This window comes from Haliotis rubra, unplaced genomic scaffold (genome assembly GCF_003918875.1).
Source record: "Haliotis rubra isolate DU_JTF1 unplaced genomic scaffold, ASM391887v1 Scf426, whole genome shotgun sequence".
Lineage (NCBI taxonomy): Eukaryota > Metazoa > Mollusca > Gastropoda > Lepetellida > Haliotidae > Haliotis > Haliotis rubra.
This window is the reverse complement of record NW_025767109.1, coordinates 895,489-919,222: the sequence shown is the minus strand read 5'-3', so window position 1 is coordinate 919,222 and position 23,734 is coordinate 895,489. Positions and strand designations below refer to the sequence as shown.

Genomic DNA, 23,734 nt, shown 5'->3' with positions numbered 1-23,734 from the left:
TTGATTATTTACAGACCGCCGTCATATAGCTGGAATATTGCTAAGTGCGGCGTGAAACTAAACCCACTCACTCATTCCATCTATCATTAAAAGACATGAATATTCTTGGATCATTGCACTGACAGTACCATGTGACGCCATGTTTGTTTAGACTGTGAAAAATCAGCATATGACCACTCTAATGTGCCTCAATATCCATATATGACCCCAACAGATACTGAAAATATCTGTTGACTTTATCTTGTTGCAAAAGCTATCCATTGTATGTTAAATTGATATCCTGGATGTTCTGATGATGCTGCAGTTCTACGTTAGGGACTGTGGCATGCACAGACATTCACACGTTCTGATCCGTGTTTCCCTAACTGTTTTTACGGCTTGCTCAACATCAAGGCTATATCCGTGTCAACTGGGACAAAGTTGAACAAGGTGTGAATCGTGCCAAGAAAGAACTACATAAAGAAGCCAACAAGCGGTATCCTGGGATTTTACAAAATGTAAGATAATTGTCATAGTACATGCAGACTCCTCCTCTCGGCATTGAAAGTTTTGTGGGTGTTGACGTGTAATATAAGACTTGTAGATGACTCAACATGTTCATTGATATATTGCATGGAGTTGATGTTCAAGGGTGGTCACACTCACATACTTGTTTACCAGTATTGAAGACAAGCTGATGCCCAGGGGATGCCCACGTTGAGGTTCTTTGACGTACAACCGGATATGTTTGTTGATACCTGTGACCTGTGTGTTTCTTAAAGTTTCGGTGCAGACTGTACGACATGTAATTAAGAAATGCAGTTCATTCTACCCACATGTATAGTGGAGCAAAGGATACTTTGGCCACCTGTGAAGATCCGGGTTAGAATTGGTCTTCAGCAACCCATGCTTTTAAGAGGCGACTAACAAGATCGGGTGGTCGGGCTCTTTTGACATGTGCCATCGCATCCCAATTGTGTAGATCAATGGTCATGTTGTTGATAACAAGATTGTCTGGTCAAGACTGGATTAATTACAGACCGCCACCTTATCGCTCAAATATTGCTGGGTGCGGCGTAAAACAATTAACTAACGACAACACTTTTGCCCAGATATACCATTGGGCTCACTGTGAAGCTCATGCCTGGTGTCCTCTGCCGTGATATACCATTGGGCACACTGTGAAGCCCATGCCTGGTGTCCTCTACCGTGAGATACCATTGGGCACACTGTTAAGCCCATGCCTGGTGTCCTCTGCAGTGATATACCATTGGGCTCACTGTGAAGCCCATGCCTGGTGTCCTCTGCAGTGAGATACCATTGGGCACACTGTGAAGCCCATACCTGGTGTCCTCTACCGTGATATACCATTGGGCTCACTGTGAAGCTCATCCCTGGTGTCCTCTACCGTGATATACCATTGGGCTCACTGTGAAGCCCATACCTGGTGTCCTCTGCAGTGATATACCATTGGCACACTGTGAAGCTCATGCCTGGTGTCCTCTACCGTGATATACCATTGGGCACACTGTGAAGCCCATGCCTTGTGTCCTCTGCAGTGATATACCATTGGGCTCACTGTGAAGCTCATGCCTGGTGTCCTCTGCAGTGAGATACCTTTGAGCACACTGTGAAGCCCATGCCTGGTGTCCTCTGCAGTGATATACCATTGGGCTCACTGTGAAGCCCATGCCTGGTGTCCTCTGCCGTGAGATACCATTGGGCACACTGTGAAGCCCATGCCTGGTGTCCTCTGCAGTGATATACCATTGGGCTCACTGTGAAGCCCATGCCTGGTGTCCTCTGCAGTGAGATACCATTGGGCACACTGTGAAGCCCATGCCTGGTGTCCTCTGCAGTGATATACCATTGGGCTCACTGTGAAGCTCATGCCTGGTGTCCTCTGCCGTGATATACCATTGGGCACACTGTGAAGCCCATGCCTGGTGTTCTCTGCCATGATATACCATTGGGCACACTGTGAAGCCCATGCCTGGTGTCTCCCGCCGTGATATACCATTGGGCACACTGTGAAGCCCGTGCCTGGTGTCCTCTGCAGTGATATACCATTGGGCACACTGTGAAGCCCGTGCCTGGTGTCCTCTGCAGTGATATACCATTGGGCACACTGTGAAGCCCATGCCTGGTGTCTCCCGCCGTGATATACCATTGGGCACACTGTGAAGCCCATGCCTGGTGTCCTCTGCCGTGATATACCATTGGGCACACTGTGAAGCCCATGCCTGGTGTCCTCTGCCGTGAGATACCATTGGGCACACTGTGAAGCTCATGCCTGGTGTCTCCCGCCGTGAGATACCATTGGGCACACCGTGAAGCCCATGCCTGGTGTCCTCTATTGTGATATACCATTGGGCACACTGTGAAGCCCATGCCTGGTGTCCTCTGCCGTGAGATACCATTGGGCACACTGTGAAGCCCATGCCTCATGTCTCCCGCAGTGAGATACCATTGGGCACACTGTGAAGCCCATGCCTTGTGTCCTCTGCAGTGATATACCATTGTGCACACTGTGAAGCCAATGACTGGTGTCCTCTGCCGTGATATACCATTGGGCACACTGTGAAGCCCATGCCTGGTGTCTCCCGCCGTGAGATACCATTGGGCACACTGTGAAGCCCATGCCTTGTGTCTCCCGCCGCGATATACCATTGGGCACACTGTGAAGCCCATGCCTGGTGTCTCCTGCAGTGAGATACCATTGGGCACACTGTGAAGCCCATGCCTTGTGTCTCCCGCCGTGATATACCATTGGGCACACTGTGAAGCCCAGACCTTGTGTCTCCCGCCGTGAGATACCATTGGGCACATTGTGAAGCCCATGCCTGGTGTCCTCTGCAGTGAGATACCATTGAGCACACTGTGAAGCCCATGCCTTGTGTCTCCCGCCGTGAGATACCATTGGGCACATTGTGAAGTCCATGCCTGGTGTCCTCTACCGTGATATACCATTGGGCTCACTGTGAAGCCCATGCCTGGTGTCCTCTGCCGTGAGATACCATTGGGCACACTGTGAAGCCCATGCCTGGTGTCTCCCGCCGTGAGATACCATTGGGCACACTGTGAAGCCCATGCCTGGTGTCTCCTGCCGTGATATTGCTGGAATAGTGCAAAGCGGCGAAAACCCAACTCACTCACTCACTGAACTACCGTAGTTAAAGATATATGTGACAGTAGGTATAGTGTCCGTATATTACACAAGTATCACACCTGTCTGTGTAATTACATCATGTGACATAGACCGAACTCGGGTGCACAAGCCATAAATCAATGCGTTATATGCCTGATAGGTGTTAAGTTCCAATTGCATGTGGTCAGTGATTGCAGTTGTGTATTGCATATTGTCATTAGCAGACAGGCAGGCAGACACATTTTCACTGCCCATGCGCCATGAGCGCAGTGCAGCGCAGCACAGCTGTTGAAACTACTTTTCACCCCAGCTGGGGTGAATTTAGTGAATGGTTTGAACTCAAATTTCGCGGTGTGTGTGTGTGTGTGTGTGTTTCATGACGTTATTTTTCAACTTTATAACTTTTTTTGCAATTTTTGATCATTTGTTTCTGCAAGTCCATATCGAAAGGTATCAGAATCTGCAAAGTTATGTTTTATGTTGCATATGACCTTTAACCAACTTTTATATATGTAGGACATAAATTCTGCTAAGAACTCACAGAGTTGGTCTGATGTTTTGATTATGATCATTGAGCATTATATGTTTATTAGTTTCCAGTAAGATTCTGATTCATCTATCCGCTTTTGAATGAAACCGACTATACCCATCTAATATTTTTAATAAAATGTTTCGCTGATAATATAAATGAAATACACAATACCAATTTTAGAAAGTGGTCAAATGTAACGTATGTTATATTTGGGATTACACTTTCTTAGTAAAGTACAGATTCTAGTACTTTTTTTTGGGTGGGGGTGGTTTTGAGTCATATCCGGACAGGCACCTAATCGCGAGCACACAAAGTCAGACACCGCGGCTTCCACAAAAATGGAAGTCTGACAACTGGTAGTCTAGACTGCAGACCTTGTGTACCCCTCTGATTAGGTGCCTGACTCTGAGGGTTTGGGTTCGAATCCCGGATAGGACTCAATCCCCCAAAAAGTACTAGAATCTGTACTTTACTAAGAAAGTGTAATCCCAAATATAACATATGTTACATTTGACCACTTTCTAAAATGGCATTGTGTATTTCATAGCTTTCGGCTGTGGGAGCTGTGCCGATTAACACTTATCAGAGGGGTACACAAAGTCCGCAGTCTAGAGTACCAGTTGTCCGACTTCCATTTTTATGAAAGCCGCGGTGGCTGAGCGGTCTAGGCGTCTCACTTTGTGTGCTGGCGATTAGGTGCCTGACTGATGGCGTGGGTTCAAATCCTGCATGGGACTCAATCCCCCCAAAAGTACTGGAATCTGTACTTTACTAAGAAAGTGTTATCCCAAATATAACAGGCGATAATATAAATGTTCTTTTGTATATTTCAGGCAAAGAAATTTTTGCAGCAGAATGTCTTGCTTGCTGGGTCCTTTGCTGGTGGCTTTCTGTTTGGCGTAGCTTTCTGAGTGACCTTGTAACTCTGTCCTTGCATGATGTGATGTGTGATACAGATGACAGTGTGTGATATTAACAGTGTGGTGCCTCAGTCTGATGGCCATGGGAATCATTTCCACAAAAACATTGGGCGTTCGAGATGGAATCCAAAGTTTTCTATCCTTGTCTCTCCAGATAAACACAGCCTGGAGTTCTAGTCATCAGACAAGATGTCTGTAGGCTTCTGACCAAACTATCAGACTGTTTATATTTTTTACTGTGTTTCCCATCTTCAAGAAAAGAAACGAAACAAATGGCCCTAAAAGGCTTCCGTATGTATAGACAAGCCTTTCAATATTTTGTGCATATAATTTAAACCTAAAAACTACCCATCATAAAATGTTTTTATTGTGTACCTTGAAAATAGGTTCTTAACTTTACCATGTGTTTGCTAATATACTTAAACATACTAGATATGATTTTGTCCAGTCATATGATTTTCACAGCTATTTTGTCCTTTACATGAAATGGAATCTGTGCCAGAGGATGGTCAAGTTGGGTATTGTACGGAAGCCTTTTAGGGCCATGCAGGTTCTTTTTCCTTTTTTTCTTGACATTTCAAGATGCTAAGTTGAATTTCAAGATTCATATCATATTGAAATTTTAAGAAAAAATTAAGAAAACGAATGGCCCTTGAAGGCATCCATAGTATTCTTTAGCACCAGCATTTTATATTTGCCTGTTCCAAAGTCATTGCTTTGACAACAGTAAACAATCCTATATGGGCAGAATATGATTGAAGCCAAACAAGATTTAGTTGTGGATAGATTGACCAGATACACCCTCAAAGAATTATTCTTTTTGTTTCAGTATTAGAATGTTTCTACTTTTGGTTGTGTCCTTTTGTACATACCCGGTATAATGTATGCTAACAAGACTCATGATATAATGGGGGCGGTGGGGTAGCATAGTGGTTAACGCGTTCACTCGTCACGCCAAAGACGCGGGTTCGATTCCCCACATGGGTACAATGTGTGAGGCCCATTTCTGGTGTCCCCAGCCGTGATATTGCTGGAATATTGCAAAAGCGGCGTAAAACTAAATTCACTCACTCACTCAGGATATAATGATAGACATTATGAATGTGACAGAATGGTTCAATGTTGGATGAACTTATTTTTTTCCAGGTTTCTTCACAAGCTATGCGATACAAAGCTTGTGAAGAAACCTGGGGAAAAATAAAGGAACACTTGTGCTTTGATGTGATCCGTTCTTTTTTTTCTCAGTCTATATTTGGGTTCTGCTGGCCATGTGACTAGTTTCTCTATCATGTTGGCTGTGTGAAATGCTCTTGTCCATCAGAAGTAACTTTAATACTGTTCTCTTGGTGGTACAACTCATCACGCTCTTATCTTGTCCTCGTCTGTTCTACAGACAGACCTTGAAGCAAATACAGTCAAACCCCATTTACTCGGACCCCTTATATCCGGAAACCCTGCCTTCTGGACGATTTTTAGGTGAACTGAAACTTACCTTCAGTAATTGTACTCGCTTAGCTTGACCCTGCGCTTCCGCACCCGGACGGAGAATTTTCAAACCATTCCTATAGATTTCCATTGAAAAATGATCCTGTTATCCGTAAGGAAAGATCTGTACGCACATGCAGGTCTGTGTGTCACGTCAGTACTGTTTACCGCATGGTAAATAGGGTTGAGTGTGTATATATTGTGTGTGTGCTTTTTTAAAAAGGCACTTTGCAATGTATTTCTGGTGTATCAGCTCTTCAGTGTAGTATGAAAGGGAAGTGGTCAAGATGTAGAATGTAGACCAGGTAACTCTGAACAGGTAATTGGTGACAGCTTATGGGACCACCTGAGTAACCTCCTAAAGGTTTAAAGATGGATCAGTTTGTGTGGAATGTATCATAGGTGACAATAACAAGTTGGTGTCAGTGTAAAGTTGAAATGTTGTTAGTGACGCAGATTTGTCTTTTGTGATGCTGAAGTTTCTCTCTATGTATGTGAACAGTACCTGTTAAGTATGGCAACACTGAAATTCATTTATATCACAGAATGTTTACTGCTGTTAATTGTAGATTTTAAAGCTCTGAACCTCCGTTGAAAATGACATAGATCGTGATGTAGCCATGCTCCAAGGCTGTACTGAGTGCTAAACCCATGTATGTATAGTAATTCTATCCTTTAAAGAGGCAAGTCTAGATAAGGGGACAGTACAAAGACCCCAGTCTGTTATTTGTAATGTTTTTATAAATTATCATTTAAACTATTCATTATTACCATAGAGACTTGTGCAAGTTTAATCATGATGAAAAGGAAAGTTTTATCAATATGCTTTGTTAAAGATCATCTGATTAATTAGGAAAAATCGACATTTATTTTGATAACACACATTTCCTTGGAGACTCATGCATGTTGATGCAGGCATCAAATTGGCTGTTTCAGGCAGAAGGCTGTTATTGAGATTTGAAACCACTGACTATCTAGTTTGTATTGTGTGTAGACCAAATCTGCAATAGAGAAAGTAAGGATAACTGGTTGCCGAACAGTTATCGCCATATTTTAACGTTATTTACAAATTTACTTCGCTGTTAGTTAAATTAATTAAACCAAATAAATTATGATACTTAATTAGCTATTCACCGATAAGTCTAGCCCGTTCACAGCCGCCGATCGTGTTTTTATATAACGCGGCGGTAGGGAATCTAAGAAGTGTTTTCTCACAACTAACTGTAACAGTTACCACCATTTCAGAATTTTTCATGTCATTCGTGAAATAATATATATATTTATGTCATAAAGTAGCCTCGAATAATTGATAGTGTGACTAATTGCATGTTTTTTTACAATAGACTGACAGGAAATGAAACAATTAATGACTGTTGTGAACTTGATCTTGCTATTATCTAGATCGTGTGGTTTTTTTATAGTGTTCATAACTTTATCTTTAATTTTCCCCTTATGTTACTTACCATGAAGGATTTTCTTTTGCTGACCTTTATTGTTGTCAAATACCGTAGGAAAAATACCTGAATTGTAATTGACTGGTTGTACTGTGTATGTCGCCATAGTATTCTTAGCCTCACCTCCAATGCCTCATTTTGGAAGGGGGACGGTGAGGTAGTCCAGTGGTTAAGGCATTTGCTCATCACGCCGAAGGCCTGGGTTTGATTCCCCACATGGATACAGTGTGTGAAGCCCATTTCCGGTGTCCCCTGCCATGACATTGCAGGAATATTGCTAAGAACGGCATAAAACTATACTCACTCACTCATTTTGGAAGGGATCTCACAGTCACTCCTATCTTTTCTCAGAATTCATATTTATGAGTGTAATTTGAGATGTCTGTTGGAGGAGTCATGTTTTTTCCAACAGACATTATTGTAGTGAATAGGCAGCCGATAGTAGCAAAATTGAATGGAGACTTTACAGTGGCTAATTTAGGATGTATTTTATGTGTACTTTCAGTGTGACCATATTGTCAGTCGTGATAACACACTGAACTTATGGTAGGTTGTTGGTTCTGATTTTCATCTCAAACCATTTCTATGTTCATCAACTCTGTCCAAGTCAATTATGATATATTTTTAGCATGAATCAGCCATTCTGTTTCATCTGGAAACTCACGTAGAATCTCACATCTCAATCTGACCTTATATTGATTTAGGTTGAAAAAGTCTTAACAACATCTGATTGTGAAAACTATTGATAAAGTTTTATTGCCATATTTTAACATGAATATCCAGGGATATTTACATGTCATTAGTTAACAAAAAGAATGAAACATGGGCAAAGGGGTTAAGTTAAAGGTGAAGAAATGATTGGACTTAAGCATATAAACGAATCATAAAGTATTTCCTTTCGAGGCCCATTGTACTCAAATATTACTTGGGCTTGACAATTTGTTTCTTCCTGTTTGAATGTTGGGTGTTGTGATTAAACAGGTTCAACAGACGTTCATAGTGTATCACATAATTCACTAGGCTCTACACTTGCTAATGTCTTCTAGGTCCTGGAATGGATGCTTATTCATTCAGAGCACAAGGTATAACATGAAGTATTTTCAAAACTTGGAATTGACAAAATAAACCAGGAAATACCGGTATCTGTCAGAATCATGGGAAATAAGCCAAATTTCATCCTTTGAATAACTGAAAACATGTGTCAATGATGAAGAATATATTGTTTGTGGAATTCAGTGATGGAAGAACTTCCATCTACAGGAATTACTGTGCTTTAGGTTGGCAAGGTCCGCCCCCTATGTTATTCCTGTGTCATGTAAATGCTTTAGGTCAGCAAGGTCCGCCCCCTATGCTGTTACTGTGTCATGTAAATGCTTTGGGTTGGCAAGGTCCGCCCCCTATGTTATTCCTGTGTCATGTAAATGCTTTAGGTCAGCAAGGTCCGCCCCCTATGCTGTTCCTGTATCATGTAATTGCTTTGGGTTGGCAAGGTCCGCCCCCTATGCTGTTCCTGTATCATGTAAATGCTTTAGGTTGGCAAGGTCCACCCCCTATGCTGTTCCTGTATCATGTAATTGCTTTGGGTTGGCAAGGTCCGCCCCCTATGCTGTTCCTGTATCATGTAAATGCTTTAGGTCAGCAAGGTCCGCCCCCTATGCTGTTCCTGTGTAATGTAAATGCTTTAGGTTGGCAAGGTCCGCCCCCTATGCTGTTCCTGTATCATGTAAATGCTTAAGGTCAGCAAGGTCCGCCCCCTATGCTGTTCCTGTGTCATGTAAATGCTTTAGGTTGGCAAGGTCCGCCACCTATGCTGTTCCTGTATCATGTAGTTGCTTTAGGTTGGCAAGGTCCGCCCCCTATGTTATTCCTGTGTCATGTAAATGCTTTAGGTCAGCAAGGTCCGCCCCCTATGTTATTCCTGTGTCATGTAAATGCTTTGGGTTGGCAAGGTCCGCCCCCTATGTTATTCCTGTGTCATGTAAATGCTTTAGGTCAGCAAGGTCCGCCCCCTATGCTGTTCCTGTATCATGTAATTGCTTTGGGTTGGCAAGGTCCGCCCCCTATGCTGTTCCTGTATCATGTAAATGCTTTAGGTTGGCAAGGTCCACCCCCTATGCTGTTCCTGTATCATGTAATTGCTTTGGGTTGGCAAGGTCCGCCCCCTATGCTGTTCCTGTATCATGTAAATGCTTAAGGTCAGCAAGGTCCGCCCCCTATGCTGTTCCTGTGTCATGTAAATGCTTTAGGTTGGCAAGGTCCGCCACCTATGCTGTTCCTGTATCATGTAGTTGCTTTAGGTTGGCAAGGTCCGCCCCCTATGCTGTTCCTGTATCATGTAAATGCTTAAGGTCTGCAAGGTCCGCCCCCTATGTTATTCCTGTGTCACGTAAATGCTTTAGGTTGGCAAGGTCCGCCCCCTATGCTGTTCCTGTGTCATGTAAATGCTTTAGGTCAGCAAGGTCCGCCCCCTATGCTGTTCTTGTGTCATGTAAATGCTTTAGGTTGGCAAGGTCCGCCCCCTATGTTATTCCTGTGTCATGTAAATGCTTTAGGTTGGCAAGGTCCGCCCCCTATGCTGTTCCTGTGTCATGTAAATGCTTAAGGTCTGCAAGGTCCGCCCCCTATGTTATTCCTGTGTCACGTAAATGCTTTGGGTTGGCAAGGTCCGCCCCCTATGCTGTTCCTGTATCATGTAAATGCTTAAGGTCTGCAAGGTCCGCCCCCTATGTTATTCCTGTGTCACGTAAATGCTTTGGGTTGGCAAGGTCCGCCCCCTATGCTGTTCCTGTGTCATGTAAATGCTTTAGGTCAGCAAGGTCCGCCCCCTATGCTGTTCCTGTGTCATGTAAAAATGTGCATGTTGACAATATAACAAATAGAGTGCAATGTCTTTTTCAAAATGTTTTACAAAGAATTGTTTGTACACTGACTTTACTTACAAGGGAATACTAGTAAATAAAAAGATATACAATACATCAAACAAGTGTGTGTTTTCATAATTATCTAGACGTTTCTGTACACATCGCTATTGGGAGAAAATAGTTACTTAGTATGTGGTACTATGTTTTTATGGATCTGTGCAAGCAATATCGCTAATGGGAGAAAATAGAAGGTGAGGGTGTCATGCAGTTTTTTTACAGATCTTTGCATACAACATCGCTATTGGGAGTAAATAGAAGGTTAGTATGTCAAACAGTGTTTTTATGGATCTTTGCATACAACTTCGCTATTGGGAGAAAATAGAAGGTAAGGATGTCATACAGTGTTTTTATGGCTCTTTGCATACAACTTCGCTATTGGGAGAAAATAGAAGGTAAGGATGTCATACAGTGTTTTTATGGATCTTTGCATAAAACATCGCTATTGGGAGAAAATAGAAGGTAAGGATGTCATACAGTGTTTTTTATGGATCTTTGCATACAACTTCGCTATCGGGAGAAGATAGAAGGTAAGGGTGTGATACAGTGTTTCTATGGATCTTTGCATACAACATCGCTTTTGGGAGAAGATAGAAGTTTAGTGTGTCAAACAGTGTCTTTAAGGATCGTTGCATACAACATCGCTATTGGGAGAAAATAGAAGGTAAGGATGTCATACAGTGTTTTTATGGATCTTTGCATAAAACATCGCTATTGGGAGAAGATAGAAGGTTAGGGGGAAATATTGTGATAACGATCTCTGTACACAACATTGCTTTTGTGAGAAAATACATTTTTCATGTGACACTGTGATAATTTAAAGCTTTTTGGAGAACATAGAAGGTACATGTGACAAACTGACTGTTACTAATTGTGAGCATCAAACTAAAGCTCTGTACTTTTGTGTATCAATCGTGTCAACAAGATCATGATTTTTCTGTTACCGGAGCATTGGTTGTAGAATGTTGTGTATCAATCATGTCAACAAGATCATGATTTTTCTGTTACTGGAGCATTGGTTGTAGAATGTTGTGTATCAATCATGTCAACAAGATCATGATTTTTTTCTGTTACTGGAGCATTGGTTGTAGAAGGTTGTGTATCAATCATGTCAACAAGATCATGATTTTTCTGTTACTGGAGCATTGGTTGTAGAAGGTTGTGTATCAATCGTGTCAACAAGATCATGATTTTTCTGTTACTGGAGCATTGGTTGTAGAAGGTTGTGTATCAATCATGTCAACAAGATCATGATTTTTCTGTTACTGGAGCATTGGTTGTAGAATGTTGTGTATCAATCGTGTCAACAAGATCATGATTTTTCTGTTACTGGAGCATTGGTTGTAGAATGTTGTGTATCAATCGTGTCAACAAGATCATGATTTTTCTGTTACTGGAGCATTGGTTGTAGAATGTTGTGTATCAATCGTGTCAACAAGATCATGATTTTTCTGTTACTGGAGCATTGGTTGTAGAATGTTGTGTATCAATCGTGTCAACAAGATCATGATTTTTCTGTTACTGGAGCATTGGTTGTAGAAGGTTGTGTATCAATCATCTCAACAAGATCATGATTTTTCTGTTACTGGAGCATTTGTTGTAGAATGTTGTGTATCAATCATGTCAACAAGATCATAATTTTTCTGTTACTGGAGCATTGGTTGTAGAATGTTGTGTATCAATCGTGTCAACAAGATCATGATTTTTCTGTTACTGGGCATTGGTTGTAGAAGGTTGCACTTGAAACATCTACAAATATTTCATAACAATAGACATAATAATACAAAACTCAATATATTTATTTTCATTACTAGCTCATATATATTCTTAAATGTGAACAACATATTTAACAAACGATAACATTCAACATTTGATAAGGATAATGAGGTATGGCCTATTTAATATATACTTGATATACTTGATATATATATTACTGAGAAAATAGTGGACAATGTATCAAACATGGATAATTATATTCATCGTGGCAATATCATCCACACTATATTCACACACACACGTCACACCGATACACACTCATACATATACTGGAGGAATATTGTGGCATGCAGGGTTAACCAACCATCAAAGAAAACACAGGTATCCAATACCAGAGGAATATTGAGACATGCGGCTTAAGCAAACATCAAACAAGCAAAACACTGGTATCCAATACCGGAGGAATATTGTGACATGCAGCGTTAACCAACCATCAAACTAACAAACACTGGTATCCAATACCAGAGGAATATTTCGACATGCGACGTTAACCAACCATCAAACTAACAAACACTGGTATTCAATACCGGATGAATATTGCGACATACGGCGTTAACCAACCATCAAACTAACAAACACTGGTATCCAATGCCAGAGGAATAGTGCGACATGCGGCGTTAACCAACCATCAAACTGACAAACACTGGTATCCAATACCGGAGGAATATTGCTGCATGCGGCGTTAACCAACCATCAAACTAACAAACACTGGTATCCAATACCGGAGGAATATTGAGACATGCGGCGTTAACCAAACATCAAACTAACAAACACTGGTATCCAATACCAGAGGAATATTGCGACATGCGACGTTAACCAACCATCAAACTAACAAACACTGGTATCCAATACCGGAGGAATAGTGCGACATGCGGCGTTAACTAACCATCAAACTAGCAAACACTGGTATCCAATACCAGAGGAATAGTGCGACATGCGGCGTTAACCAACCATCAAACTAACAAACACTGGTATCCAATACCAGAGGAATAGTGCGACATGCGGCGTTAACCAACCATCAAACTAACAAACACTGGTATCCAATACCAGAGGAATAGTGCGACATGCGGCGTTAACCAACCATCAAACTAACAAACACTGGTATCCAATACCAGAGGAATAGTGCGACATGCGGCGTTAACCAACCATCAAACTAACAAACACTGGTATCCAATACCGGAGGAATATTGCGACATGCGGCGTTAACCAACCATCAAACTGACAAACACTGGTATCCAATACCAGATGAATATTGTGGCATGCAGCGTTAACCAACCATCAAACTAACAAAACTCTGGGATTCAATACCAGAGGAATATTGTGGCATGCCTACAAACAAAACAACATGGGTATCTACTCTGTAGGCAATACATAATTACTATGACACAAGGAAGCGTATATCTCTTACATTAGGTATACCTAGGTGCGATCTCGCTATTTACAACCAGCACCGGTGCATGTTAAATATGGCTGGTGCAGGTTACCATCAGTAACAGGTTGCACTCGGTGCAGGTAACAATATATCTTCCAGCATCTTATAGCTGCCATCATGTGTTTTAATTAGGAAGTTAATGACTGTAAGTGATACGTTTCCCTCCGCATGACTTGCTACAAGCATAAACATGTGTGTACTCTTACATCAGCTACGTATGAAAGTGATCAGAATATAAGTGAGTCAGTGAGTTTAGTTTTACGCCGCACTCAGCAATATCCCAGCTATATGGCGTTGGTCTGTAAATAATCGAGTCTGGACCAGACAATCCAGTGATCAACAGCATGAGCATCGATCTGCGCAATTGGGAACCGATGACATGTGTCAACCAAGTCAGCGAGCCTGACCACCCGATCCCGTTAGTCGCCTCTTACGACAAGCATAGTCGCCTTTGATCAGAATATAAAGATTGATAAATGAAGGTAGGAGCCCGTTCTTAATTCAGTGGCATTGATTGAACATGGACATTTGGTGAGTTGATGTCAGTCTGACAATCTATCAGTTTGGAATCTCTCCCTAGGCCATGAGTTTAGTTCATGAGACGATCGCTTTCCTAAAAACATCACTAATCCTGTACAGTCTGCCTGCATAGTGAGGATAAACCCTCATGGCATGGCCAATGCTGATGATTTCAAGAGGGGGGATGGGGGTGAGTCATCAGTTTTGTACATAGAAATATTATGCAATAAATATCATGTAGAAACAAATATCATGAAGTGGAACATATTCACATATGTGAAACAAATATTACAACAAATTAGAATAAATTATATTTAATCTAGAATTGTGTCGGGTATTACTGAACAAGCGGCTATCATCGAACAAAATTCTATTTCCGTATATTTTTCTCAATTTGCTGGTATTTACAGCTTTTTCTGAGCGTGTAGCGTCAGAGCTTTCAGAGAATCTTACAGTTCATTTTCACCCGTTTCCACGAGAGTTTCAATAGTCATTACAAAAACTTCGGGACATAAGGAAGAGGAGGAGAGGGTGTGCCCGCACCCCTGCCAGTTATATACAGGGAAATACAACAGAACATGTCTTTCACCCTCAACACTCTCACTACACGGAAAACATATACATTCACATTTGTATATCTGCCGGTTTCCATGCAGAGGAGCAGTACCTGATCTGAATCTGAGGAAGGCAGAGCGGTATGAACGGGGCATACTCATACTCACGTAACTTTCACAGCCATACACATCCTTAAACATTCCATGCGATCGTAGTGTATTACCTCCCGTTCTACCGCTTGGCTTGGTAACAACTCCTACCAACCACTCACATAGTTCTACATACAAATATCTCGCACACACTTACATACACGTTTAACACTAACATCAGCTTCCACACTCAGGCCCCATTCATTTAACCTTGCTTTAATTCGAACATTCCAATTTCTCACACGTCCACTCGCACATCACACCACATAAAAACATACTTGTTTATTCTGTGTAGCTATATGGCGGTGGTCTGTAAATAATCGAGTCTGGACCAGACAATCCAGTGATCAACAGCATGAGCATCGATCTGCGCAATTGGGAACGGATGACATGTAGTCAACCAAGTCAGAGAGCCTGACCACCCGATCCCGTTAGTCGCCTCTTACGACAAGCACAGTCGCCTTTTGTGGCAAGCACCGGTTGCTGAAGACCTATTCTTCCCCGGATCTTCACGGGTACCCCAGATAGCAGTCAAAGGTAGTTAATCTCACGACTTTGGTGAGAGGGCACTCTGCTGACTGCCCCACCTTGCACGTCATGTATCAGGCACCATTATGTTATTTAGTTACTAAAATTTCAGTCACATAAATCAATGTTAGCCGATACTAAAAGTGCCATAAGGACCAAATGAATGTTAGTCTTAAACAACACGTTTCTTGGTTCTCTTAATTGGACCATGAACATGATTTTTAAAAATCTGTAACAATTCCGTTATTATCACTACTGTCCATGTTGAAATAAATAATTTGCATGAAAAATTACCCCTCAACCCCCATAAGAAAATACATACATGTCAGTTATGTAAAAGATCAAATAATAATTACTACAGAGCTACAATTTGTGCAGAGCATGGGCGATAGTAGGAATGTGTGGCAATTAGTAATATTTTAAACCCAAATAAACGAATCGTAAAAACGCATACCTTACCATCAACCGATAAATGCTATAATAATGTTATAATGTTCATGATTTTGCACCAATGTATGCGTTTATCTTTTGAAAAGGTGACAAATTTGGTCTTCAAACAAATGACGAGAAGTCGATAGAATGATCGTCTGTAATGTAATAGTAAATCGTGAAATATATTCATCCTATTTTTTTATATGTAAGAAACGTATCTTAAAACGTATCTTTTTATCAATACAAATGTACATGTATTATCATATTTGCTGCTTTTTATACAGGAACAGTACTCGAGTATCAGGGTTATCCCGAAGAGATAAAAAAATATCAGTTGTAACATAGCGTACCTTGACTTGTTTGGAATTTGGGACTGTTTGGAATAGCCCAACATGACTGTTTGGAATAGCGTGATAAGGGTGTTCGGAATAGCCCGACATAACTGTTTGAAATAGCCTGACAAAGGGTGTTTGGAATAACCCGACATTGCTGTTTGAAATAGCACGACATGACTGTTTGGAATAACCCGACAAGGGTGTTTGGAATAGCACGACGTGGCTGTTTGGAATAACCCGACATGGCTGTTTGGAATAGTCTGACATGGCTGTTTGGAATAGTCTGACATGGCTTTTTGGAATAACCCGACATGACTGTTTGGAATAACCTGACATGGCTGTTTGGAATAGCCCGACATGACTGTTTGGAATAACCCGACAAGGGTGTTTGGAATAGCACGACATGACTGTTTGGAATAACCTGACATGGCTGTTTGGAATAGCCCGACATGACTGTTTGGAATAACCCGACAAGGGTGTTTGGAATAGCACGACATGGCTGTTTGGAATAACCCGCCAAGGGTGTTTGGAATAACCCGACATGGCTGTTTGGAATAGTCTGACATGGCTGTTTCGAATAACCCGACATGACTGTTTGGAATAGCACGACATGGCTGTTTGGAAAAGCCCGACATGGATGTTTGGAATAACCCGACAAGGGTGTTTGGAATAGCCCGACATGACTGTTTGGAATAACCTGACATGGCTGTTTGGAATAGCCCGACATGACTGTTGGAATAACCCGACATGACTGTTTGGAATAGCACGACATGGCTGTTTGGAAAAGCCCGACATGGATGTTTGGAAAAAACCCGACAAGGGTGTTTGGAATAGCCTGACATGACTGTTTGGAATAACCTGACATGACTGTTTGGAATAGCCCGACATGACTGTTGGAATAACCTGACATGGCTGTTTGGAATAGCACGACATGACTGTTTGGAATAGCCTGACAATTGTGCTCTGAATAGCCCAACATGACAGTTTGGAATAGCCCGACATGGGTGTTCCGAATAGCCTGAGAAGGGTGTTCAGAATAGCACGACATGACTCTTTGGATTAGCCCGACATGACTGTTTGGAATAGCACGACAAGGGTGTTCGGAATAGCCTGAGAAGGGTGTTCAGAATAGCACGACATGACTCTTTGGATTAGCCCGACATGACTGTTTGGAATAACCCGACAAGTGTGTTCGGAATAGCCTGAGAAGGGTGTTCGGAATACCCTGACAAGGGTGTTTGGAAGAGCCCGACAAGGGTGTTTGGAATAGCCTGACATGACTGTTTGGAATAGCCCAAAATGGCTGTTTGGAATAGCCCGACATGGGTGTTTGGAATAACCCGACATGACTGTTTGGAATAACCCAACATGGCTGCTTGAAATAACCCGACATTACAGTTTGGAATAGCCTGACAAGGTGTTTGGAATAACCCGACATGGCTGTTTGGAATAGTCCGACATGACTGTTTGGAATAACCTGACATGACTGTTTGGAATAACCCAACATGGCTGTTTGAAATAACCCGACATTACTGTTTAGAATAGCCTGACATGACTGTTTGGAATAACCCGACATAGCTGTTTGGAATAACCCGATAAGGCTGTTTAGAATAACTCGATAAGGCTGTTTGGAATAATCCAAGAAGGGTGTTTGGACGAGTCGACAAGATTTAAAGAAAGAAGAAAATTTGATAATGTGAAATATCTTATAGCAAAATGACTGGTAGACAAGTCTTACTTGCCTTGATGTGTATCTGATTCCCGGTTCTTTGTGAGTATTGCTTATTGCTTCTTATAATAAAACACAACAGGAATTAGGCGGGGTATGGTGTTAGCTGTTCGGTAATACCCTGCACCGATCTACACAAGAAGGGGGAATCCTGCTTGAATGATTTTTCACATTTTGTCGAAACACTCGATTCTGAGTCGTTTCCTCAGAGCTTTCACTGTGACATATTCACATCAACTACTGTGATAATTTCAATATATGAATAATTGTGTGTGGATTCAAAACCCTTTTTTCGGTATGAAAAATCAATAAAAGCTAAAAAAATCTGGTTTTGAAACAATTTTTACATTTTGTGTGTTCACTTCTTCTGTGTCCCTTGACTTGCATCACACGTCATTAGAATCATTTACTGTCGGACAATTACATCGTCTACAGCAATAGTTTCATCATGCTAATATTCATGTGAGTATTTAAAATGTTTTCCAGTCTCAGGAGAACCCAGGAAAGTGGTGAAAGCAGACATCCGAAGAACTTGGTTGTATTTTGTACACAACAAACAGAACACAAACCGAACCCTTCTATGTCCGCTTCACTCACTTTCCTTGAAACAGTTGATAGAAATATCTCCGTTACACAGATAACTTCACACAACCTCATGGCTGACTTCACACAGTCTCATGGCCGATTTCACAGTTTCATGGCCAGTTAATTTTCTATTCCAGCGCTTGGTAGATGAGAGTCTTCTTTGTGTCAGTCATGTCGATGTCTTCCCCGCTGATCAGACTCATGGACGTAGTGTGGCCAGAATACCGCGACCCAACACCGAACATGGGGACGAGTGGCTCACTGAACTCAACATTATACTTGACTACAACAACCTGTCTGTCCAGGTCAATGAATGCCACTCGTCCCCTCCCCACATCCAGTACAACGCCATAGTGGAGGGTGGCCTGTGTGCCGGGAGTGAGGGACATGGTGTTCTGGTGACACTCGCCCCACTCCCCCTCCCTACACACCGTGGTACAGATCCTCTCCCCGTGTCTGACACATCTCTCTACACGGACACACCAGGAGCGGCGCTGTACAGAAACATACCACCCACTGTCCACCCGTCCTGCCTCACAGAGTCCCATCTCCAGGACTGTCGGGTACAGCTCATCATCCACCCTCACCCAGGTTTCTGTCTCCCAGTATCTGGGGATGGTGGGTAGAGGTGTGAGGGTGGAGGAGGATGGAGGAAGGGGGATGGGGGAGCTACAGGTCCCCCTGTACTTCTGTAGTCTGTTCTGCCCCACATCCCGTGTGTCGGGCGGCGAGTTAACTAGCTGACCGTCTGTAGTTACGTGGCACCAGTCAGTGTTCGCCCGAGCCGCGTCCAGGTGGAGTTTAGGACCTGGAAATAAACATTGTATTTGTTGTGTAGCAAGTTTATTTCACTGTTTGTCACAAACTGAGACACAGAAAGATATTTACTAAAATATCGGCTGATTGTGGATTGTTTCCAAACAGTGCGCTGAATGTTCGTCTGTGTTTTTCATCCGTGTAGAATATCTCCCACTACTGAGCTATATTAGCGCGCTAATTATTACGTAAAAATATTACTACGAGAATTCAAAATGCATTTCATTAAGAAACAAGTGGATTAGTTTACAGAAAAACGTAATATAAAAGAATTTTTAGTACACTTCTGATTTACCCCCATTGTTGTGATATCTGCCAGACGTGGACGATGTTCGGGAGTAAAATACGATCTCAGTAAGTGAATTTCTCAACAAAAGTGTTTGTGTGTAGATTCTATATGAATCTGTCACATAATATAAACAAATAAACTTAACAGTATCGTGTTTTAGAGTAGTTTTGACATTTCTGTGTTCATCATACACCACATGAACAGGTAACTTCTATGTCCGCTTCAGTCACTTTCACAGTTACACCGTCAGTCAGTGTGTCGCGATATGTTTACTAAAGCTGGTCAGAGATGGATGTCCAAACTTTGACAACTTTCTACGTTATTCAAGTGTTGAAAGAAGCAGTTCTATGGTTTTATAATTGTACTGACATCAGTAACGCCGACAGATGCGTTTTACAGCAATGAAGACGGTTGAGGAAATAGAACACATGTTTTACTTCGTTCTGTTGTTTGAACATTTCACTTTTATCAGGGATGGAAAGTTGAATAGGCTGTGTGAAATTAACTCATAACCCAATATATTTGAAATATATTTTACATGAACTGGTTACAACTATGTCCACTCTTTCACTGATAGACGGTCACAGTCTCGTTGAGGTCGCGCACTGCGCGCGCGCGCGTGTGTGTGCGTGTGTTTAGTTTGCCGATGGTATTACACACTATCACAAGTGATGTTTATCAAATTCACGCTTGTTTAAATCTCGTAGACAAAACAGACTCGACTTTGCGAGCGAGCGAGTTTAGTTTTACGCCACTTTTAGCAATATTCCAGCAATATTACGACGGGGGGACACCAGAAATGGTCTTCACACTTGTACCCATATAGGGAGTCGAACCCAAGTTTTCAGTGTGACAAGCGAACGCTTTAACCACTAGGCTTCCCACCACCAGACCTGACTTTGACTTGAGGTCCGACCGCGACTAGAGCACCCGATTTTCGTTATTAGTTATTTGGTCTACAGAATCTATCTTTTGGACCATGCCTTGTCTATGAACATCATCGAGATTTATTTATCTAAATGCTGATGATACACCTTTACTGAACATTATTGTTTTAGAAAAGTAAAAATGTGCGAATTTAGAATTATCAACATCGACACTAAGTCTTTTAATTTATTCAAAGTGAAAAAGTACCTGGTACCAGTAGAACAGTTCTCCTCACTCCAGGGAACTAACATGAAGTGGATACATAAACCACAAGCAGGAATGCCCTCGCTGTTTAAGAATATATTTTCCTAACCTGTGGCACGACAATTAACAAGTTCTTTTTTCTAGAATTCTCATTTCTGAAAATAGTCGAAGTGGGTGGACATCAATAAACTAATTGCGAACTAACGACTTAAATGTCTGGGCAAAACATTTCGAGAAATTATCGATTACTACGTACAGAAGACTCTGTTTGAGAATAAAGATGTGAGCTGTCTCCCAAAGTTGCAGATTGGCTGTTCCTTGGTGGAATAAGCAGTATGAGCTATCTATTACCTATAAAACTGAACTTGTTTCAGAACATGTGCAAATACGCATGCACAGTTTTAGAAAACCCTCTAGAATAACAATCTACTGGGTTTACACTACGTATCCTTCTCATCTAGCAGGCACGTACTTCTTCAAATCTTTGGTAATGATGGGGAGGTTCAAGGCCGGAAACTAAATTCGCGACGTTTCTCGGTTGAATGAGCGAAGCCTTCGCGGTACTTGCAATACAATGTTATGGCTGAATGAACATAGCCGTCTCACTCAGAGGCTCACACAAATTACAAGTAAATCAGGATCAACGTGAATACTCTCTCATTTGGGAACGTATAAAAATATCAATAAACTTATTTACACCTTTTCAGGTCTATTCTTCACATACTTTTTCTTTAATTCGACATCAAATTATCATTCCCATATTGACACTATATAAACCCGTTGTAGGTTTCCATTACAATAACATACTGTCAATGTACTTCAAGTTTACGAAAAATTGAGCAGTTTGGACACGTGGAAATGTACCTAAAACACTGCGTTGGGATCTATTGAGTAACGCTGTAACCACTAGACTGCCCCACCGCCCCGACATTTTATATCTGCAAACGGTACTTTGTGTTCTTGAATAACCTGCAGTTTGTAATCTGCGCCAGAATCGGAGTATTTCAATTCTTAGCTTTGTTTGTACGGAGGTCTAGCCCATATCACCACGGGCAGCCTAAATTGGGTTTTTCATGCCAACTGCTAAGTAAAATCTACAGGCTCGATTCTGTACAGCATTGATACAATTGAATTCTTTAGTGCCCCAAATTGCCGACCCATATGATAAGACAGGCTCAACGAGATTCTCATACAAAGAATTAAAAACATTATAAACAAAACCACCCGCTGCTCTGAATATTATATAACACTATAATAATTATAACACTAAGTGTTCTATTTGCAAATTTAGCTGATTCCCTTAGGTAAAATTTAAATCTTAATCTTCTTGCAACGAGACACCTTAGTATTTATAAGCGTGGGCATTCATTGAAGATAAATAGCTCTAAAATAATCTGTACACGCTACTAAATAAAATTCACTCTATTATAACAATGTTTTTAGCAGAAATTACCCTATTCATAGATCTATCTACTCCCGACTTGGATTACGCTTCCCGGTAATTATTCAACGTAACCTTTATGTGATATTTGGGATTACACTTTCTAGTAAAGTACAGATTCTAGTACTTTTGCTAGGTTTATTCGGGATTCGAACCCACACCCTCAGAGTCAGGCACCTAATCGCCAGCACACAAAGCCGCCTAACCCGCTCATCCACCGTGACTTCCACATCCCGGACGGGACTCAACCAAACAAAAGTACTAGAATATCTCCTTTACTAAGAAAGTGTAATCCCAAATATAACATAGGTTACATTTGACCACTTTCTAAATGGCATTGTATAATCAATTATTCACCGTATCTTTAGCATTGGCGGTATTCCCCTACTCCCTGGGATATCCGAAATATATATTTTAGCCTTCGTGGCACGACAGCGATGAGTCAGTGAGTGAGTTGAGTTTTACACCGCACTCAGCAATATTCCAGCTATATGGCGGCGGTCTGTAAATAATCGGGTCTGGGCCAGGTAACCCAGTGATCAACAGCATGAGCATCGATCTGCGCAAATGTGAACCGATGATATGTGTCAATCAAGTAAGCGAGCCTGACCAACCGATCCCATTAGTCGCCTCTTACGACAAGCATGGGTTACTGAAGGCCAATATTTTAACCCGGACCTTCACGGGTGACGGCAGCGATGAGAACAGGTATGACACACATACACTCTGCTGCAGTGATTAAAGCTCGGAAACTACGTCTCGCCTCGGTGGATGATGAAGACCGGTTATCCTCTAGCCTTCATATTTTGTATTTACTTCTACTGGGTTGATGTAACTGTTGGTGGGCTGACGTCCTCTTATGTCCATGTGAATCGGTGTATCGGTTGGATACTGGAGACTGGTTATTGTCTGGTGTTGGCTTAAATTATCTGTTTTGTTTTATTTGACGTCTGGACCAACCTTTGAAAATGTTAAATTACTACGCCCGTATATGGCAAAAGATAGCTTTCTGACCATTTTAATGTTTGGACATATATGTTTTACCTATAGTGTTATGTAATTTCTTGATGTAATAACTTATTAGATTTGAAGCGGATGATAAAGGTGACCTGGATCATTAGGAGCCACGATATCTTAACAGTTTCTTGATTCACTGCTAGTTTCTACCGTATTGCTGACAGGCATTAAAGAACGTTCAGTCATCCCATCACTTGTTCTCGGAAATACTTACATGAAACCAGAAGAGGTCGTCGTGTCAGGCCAACAACGTGTACACTGCTTCCATAATCTGAAAGGTGAGAGTCAAATGTCTGAAAATATTTAGGTAGTGTCTGGTATGAAACACTTTGCACTGTTCACCAGTGGACGTAAATTGACTGACTGACTGAGTTTGGTTTTACGCCGTTTTAGCAATATTCCAGCCACATCACGGCGGGCAACACAAGGAATGGGCTTCACACATTGTACCCATGTGGGGATTCGAACCCGGGTCTTCGGCGTGACGGGCCAACGCTTTAACCATTAGGTTACCCAACCGCCCCGGACGTAAATAGAATTTGTTTTGGGACTAGATAATAATCA

General features: G+C 41.7%; 2 protein-coding genes and 1 long non-coding RNA gene across 7 annotated transcripts in view; 1 reads left to right on the top strand and 2 right to left on the bottom strand.

Annotated features, from left to right (window-relative positions):
* The first annotated feature begins 64 nt into the window (after nucleotides 1-64).
* On the top strand, nucleotides 65-5,017 carry LOC124288822. Its single transcript, XR_006901529.1, has 2 exons — nucleotides 65-497; nucleotides 4,493-5,017. It is a non-coding gene; the product is annotated as an uncharacterized LOC124288822 (long non-coding RNA).
* Nucleotides 5,018-16,041: 11,024 nt separating this feature from the next.
* LOC124288814 lies at nucleotides 16,042-18,132 on the bottom strand. Of its 2 annotated transcripts, none has more exons than XM_046725357.1 (4): nucleotides 17,227-18,132; nucleotides 16,975-17,111; nucleotides 16,607-16,859; nucleotides 16,042-16,422 (listed from the first exon to the last, which is right to left on the bottom strand). In XM_046725357.1, the coding sequence occupies exons 1-4, from the start codon at nucleotides 17,507-17,509 to the stop codon at nucleotides 16,088-16,090; spliced, it is 1,008 nt and encodes a 335-aa protein (XP_046581313.1). In that variant the 5' UTR covers nucleotides 17,510-18,132; the 3' UTR covers nucleotides 16,042-16,087. The 2 variants fall into 2 exon arrangements, with proteins under 2 accessions (XP_046581313.1, XP_046581314.1); XM_046725358.1 differs by having other exon boundaries at nucleotides 16,975-17,110; nucleotides 17,387-18,132.
* An 85-nt stretch (nucleotides 18,133-18,217) lies between these two features.
* The window catches only part of LOC124288813, a 38,211-nt gene continuing 32,694 nt past the window's right edge, over nucleotides 18,218-23,734 (bottom strand). For all 4 annotated transcript variants that reach the window (XM_046725352.1, XM_046725353.1, XM_046725354.1 and 1 more), the window contains 2 exons: nucleotides 23,385-23,441; nucleotides 18,218-19,284 (listed from right to left, as the gene is read on the bottom strand). In XM_046725352.1, coding sequence (XP_046581308.1) covers nucleotides 18,605-19,284; nucleotides 23,385-23,441 — 737 coding nt within the window. In that variant the 3' untranslated portion in view covers nucleotides 18,218-18,604. The remainder of the gene's footprint in view (nucleotides 19,285-23,384; nucleotides 23,442-23,734) is intronic.